The sequence below is a fragment of the Melanotaenia boesemani genome, chromosome 17 (genome assembly GCF_017639745.1).
Source record: "Melanotaenia boesemani isolate fMelBoe1 chromosome 17, fMelBoe1.pri, whole genome shotgun sequence".
NCBI classification, from domain to species: domain Eukaryota; kingdom Metazoa; phylum Chordata; class Actinopteri; order Atheriniformes; family Melanotaeniidae; genus Melanotaenia; species Melanotaenia boesemani.
Window position 1 is genome coordinate 13,278,722 of NC_055698.1, and position 4,872 is coordinate 13,283,593.

At 36.4% G+C, this 4,872-nt stretch overlaps 1 protein-coding gene across 1 annotated transcript; it reads right to left on the reverse strand.

The window, feature by feature from the left end:
• Positions 1-500: 500 nt before the first annotated feature.
• On the reverse strand, positions 501-3,339 carry LOC121656195 (progranulin-like). Its single transcript, XM_042011271.1, has 6 exons — positions 3,206-3,339; positions 2,491-2,637; positions 2,090-2,392; positions 1,815-1,988; positions 1,194-1,337; positions 501-949 (listed from the first exon to the last, which is right to left on the reverse strand). Exons 2-6 carry the CDS (start codon positions 2,635-2,637, stop codon positions 866-868), a joined length of 852 nt encoding a protein of 283 aa, XP_041867205.1. The 5' UTR covers positions 3,206-3,339; the 3' UTR covers positions 501-865.
• Positions 3,340-4,872: the final 1,533 nt, after the last annotated feature.

Sequence of the window (4,872 nt, forward strand, 5' to 3'; positions counted from 1 at the left end):
AAATAATTATTTAGTTTCATTTAACTTTCATTAAGCAGTTAGTTGGGCTTTCAGGGTCAAAGTGTAGGAACGTTGCAAAGAATACTATTCTGATTGCTGCACCAGTAGGATAACAGATTGTGGTGGAGGCAGTGTGATGTGTGGGGCGACATATGGTTAAAGAATAGGATGCCATCCCACAGTGGCGTGTAACCAAGCTGTTTACCAGAATAAGGAGGAGGTGCCAGGCTGCTGTGGCTGTATATGGTTCTTCCACATGTTGCTGGGGCTCCTGTTTATTAAATGACTAAATTGTTAAATTCCCTTGCTTCTTCAGACTCCAATTATAAAATCCACTGAATGACATCAAACAAGAATCAATAGCAGAATAAGCTGGCACTGGCAGAGATTTAGCAGATTTAGCAAGTTTTCATGGCATAGCCCACACACTGAGCTGATGCTCATCCTACAAATACTGTTTCCATTCAAATGTGGTCTAAATGAATTGAAACAAGCAAACATTTCTCAATAAATTCTTTATTTGTATTTTAAATTAAAATAGAAGGTGGGGTGAACAGATTAATCACTGCCAAAGTAAGCATTACAAACATGTCAAAGGTCAAAAACTGTAATTGTTGCCCAGCTATTAAGTGAAAATGAAGAAGCACTGATATAAAGGCAGGTAAACTGTGGGATAATCGCATATGGCTGTGATCACGTTTTTTACCAAAGAGAAATCTTTCAGTGAGACAGATTTGATTCAGTGTCTTGTCAAATTAAAATTTCTCTGTAAAGCATTGTGAGATTTCCTCTCAAACATTGAAAGAAAAAAAAAAAAGATGGCAGTTCCAGTACACTTAAGGAAACATGTCTTCAGTGTCTCCCGTCACCATCTTGTGCATGTGCTTGAGGTGGGGTCACAATTGTAGCCATACTCACAGCAATGCTGACCATCTGCACAACAACTGCCCTGAAACCAGTCACAGTATTAGAAGAAAATACTTAACAATATATTATTCCACTAAGATGCAATAATCACCTTAATTTCTAGACTTAGGACTAAAGTACACACCAATATGTTCACCATTTATTGCGTTTGTTTTTAAAACCCATTTAGGCTCATTTGCCTTTACTTATCAGTTACATGTAAAAAAAAAAGATATATCTCCAAGTCTAAAATAATTTAACAGCTGGATGAAAAGTGCAATACATACCAGTGGGTAAGGGCAGCAGACCCACTCGCTTTTGGTTCCCTTGCAACAACTTGACCCGGCGGGGCAGTAAAACTTGTCATCACAGCGAATCACAGCTTGACTAGTAGGGCTGTCACTGGCTTCAGTTAGAGCTGTCACAGGTGTCTGTAAAAATAGAAAAGACAAAGAAAGTATAAGTCTCCTGCTAATATGTAAATATTTAAACAATCATTATCAGTATATTGAAATCTGCTATTTTTTTCCCTTGGGGCAACAGAAAACATTGTACATAAACAGCAGGTAAATGCTTGCTCATATATGCATGAATATTAATTTAGAGCTGTGTTTCGGACAATGTGGTGAGTTTAAGTTAAATATTTATGTTCCTGTGCAATATTTCTAGTCATTTAGGCAAACCATCTAGTCACTAAATTTGTCTGCTGATTACCAGAACAAATTTTTTTCTGCAGGAAGCAGATGCCTGCTGAAATACTACAAATAGCTGAAGAAAGCAGAATTAGTGGTTTTGATTGCATAAAAGTGGAAATTCTTACTTTATTTTGGATGTTCCCAAAATCTGACATTTGTAAAGTAATTTCAGCAAACACCTTCAAAATATAAAACTTGTGTGAGATATCCTACTTCCTGCTTGCTGCTTTTGTCCTCCCCTGTTGAAACTAGAGAGGCAGGGATGGACGTCAGGGCTTGTTTGGGGGTGAATGGATACATAAGTCGGTCTCTCACACAGTGAGTGTAAGTAAGGTCACAATCATAACCAAATGGGCAACAGTGGTAGCCATCCAGACAGCATCTCCCCTAAAAAACATACAAAACATGCAGTATAGCAATTTATGATGGAAGCAAGATAACTGGCATTGTATTATGATTATTGCACAAGAGCAGGCAGATCTACTTACAGGAGAGTAGGGGCAACAGAACCAGGCACCTTTTGGGTGTCTGCAGCAAGTTGTGCCATCAGGACACATGTAATAGTTGTCACAGTGGACAACAGAACTCTTTTTAAAATCTGGGACATTGTTGTTTTCAAGCTTCTGGAAGGGGGTTTCAGACAGGTCAAGGCTGCTGGGTTCCTCTGCAGCATCCTTCTCTGCCATGAGTATGTTCATCCAAGGCTGGTATTCTTTCTCACACATCTGCGTAGCCAGGTTACAGCGATATCCTGAGGGGCAGCAGTGGGCTTGGTCAGCGCAGCAAACGGCCTGTAGAGAGTGAGTCAGAAAGACTGGCACCAGGTTTCAAAGATCACATGACCAGTTGTTAACATGTTACCACACTAGTCTTTTTTGATCAGACTTGCCTTTGGATACGGACAGCAGCTATATCCATGCATGGTCAAGCAGCAAGTGGAAGAGTCGGAGCAGACGTTCCCATCAGGACATCTGATGGAAAACACAACTCCCCACACAAACACTCCAGCGTACAACCACAGAGCCATCCTCAGCATCTTTAAGAGAAAGTATTAGTGCCATTTTTTTCTATTCAGCAACATGTGATTTATATGTTCAAAGCTTGCAAAACTGCATGTGTTTTGCAGTTTTTATAGTTATTGCTTCTTAGTCAGATGTGGAGCTTTCGCTCTTCTTTTTTCACTTCCTTGCCGAAACTCTCAGTTTTGTTTTAGCTTGTTTTAAAATTCTTGCCACTCATGCATGTTAGACACGCCTCCTCGTAACATCGCTACCTAAAACCCATTTCTTCTCCTTGGTCTTTGACCCAGTGTGAGAACTGATTTTATTATTATTTAATTTTTTTTTTTTTATCTTGTTTTTAATATTTTAGCTTTGGTCTTATTTGACATTGTTTCATAATGTTCTTAAATTTATTTAATCTTTTAAATGTCTGATATATATTCTTACTGTTTAGCACTTTGGTCAGTATCTACTGTTTTAAAGTGCTTTATAAATAAAGTTTGCTTGGCTTAAGTCACAAGAAACTCACGGATTCCTTAAAATTTAAGTTGTGGCCGTTAATTTAAACAGATGGTCTCAGATTTCAGTTTTGTCGTGTCTTACCTTCTGCAGTGAAGTGATTCAACAGCTTCCTGTCACAAGTCTCACACATCCCCTCAACCGAAGAATGTGGATCGTTCTTTATAGGAGAGGTAAGACACTCCCACTCACGAGTATATGGAAGATGAACTTACAATCACACCATTTTACCATGACTGTATGATTGTGACAGATAGTTTTTTTTAAGAAAGTTTCTGGAATTACAAAAGTTCACACCCACTGAGCACATGTTTTAAAGGAGAATTTGGCAATCGTTGGAGGCAACACACACACATGCACACATAGCTCAAACATTAAACATAACAGACTTTATGGGGTCTCACTGACCTTTGATACCTTGCGTTGCATTGTTAATCACATGACAATTATGCTTCATCACATGCTCTAAATGTATTAATCTTTAACTAAAATGAATTTTAGTTTATATATACATTTATGAAAACACTTTGCCTCTCACCTCATACTGGCTGGGATAGACTCCACTTAAACAACATTAATATTTAATAATATAAATATATTACTTTATATTAGATTTTCTGTTATTTAAAAAATAGCATATAATGTAAATGTTAAATAATAGAAATATAGCAGATATGTATTAACTACATAAACATTTATAAGTTTATATAAAAGTTACTTATATTATGATGATTCCTTATATTTTGATGTTCTTTTTATACCTTTAGCATTAGAAATGCGCATATATATTTTCAGAAAGATTAAAAAACAGCTCGATTTCAACATTTGATTAGTCTTTGCACTAATTTCTGTTAACTATGGGGTCTAAATTATTTACAAACCTTTAAATTTTTTTACTTAAGCATCCCAGTTTTCAAAAAAGAGCTTTGTCTGATTCACATTCTCCCCTACATTCAGGACTACCCATAAATAAATACATTACATGAAAAAACAGCTTTTCATAAATTTTTCCAGAGGTCAAAAACTTTTAGGAACCATAGGAAAATGCTATTCTCACTTAAAAACTTCATTCAATTCCAAGATACATTTTCATGACCTCAGTCTTTAAATAGAGAATTTTTCACAGTTCATTGCAAGTTTACTTGATAAATAAATACAGTAACAGCTATTGGACTGCATGTTTGTGGACTGGTTTCTACACCCACTCAGTCACACCCACAGAAAAATAACTAACAAACCAAATTTATCAATTCATCTTCCAATAATGAGGTGGGTTCATCTTCTTTTGCTGCTATACTTAACAAACCACACTCAAATGCACGTTACTACATCTTGAATGAACATCCTGGATGGTCTTCCCAACTAGCCAGAAAAAAACAACACAGTTGTTTATTGCAAACACATTAACTACTTTACATTTCCAGCAAAACAAAAACAGGATTCAAAACTGTTTAAAAATGTAAATCTATGAAAGTTAATTAATACATATGGTTAGCTTTAAGGGCAGCCCATGAGGAAACCTATTGCTGTTTTACATAGTTTTTAACTGGAGAATATATGCATTGCATTTGGCAGGTATGGTCTTTTTTACTTTATTTTTTATAACTTTAATAGGTTTACCTTCTTAGTGCTGGGTCGGACTATTACCATAAGAAAGGGCTTAATTCTTCATATAGTATAGTCAACAAGGACGTGGAAACCTTCAGGAATTTTGCTCCATATTGACATGATAGGATCACAGCTGGTGCGGA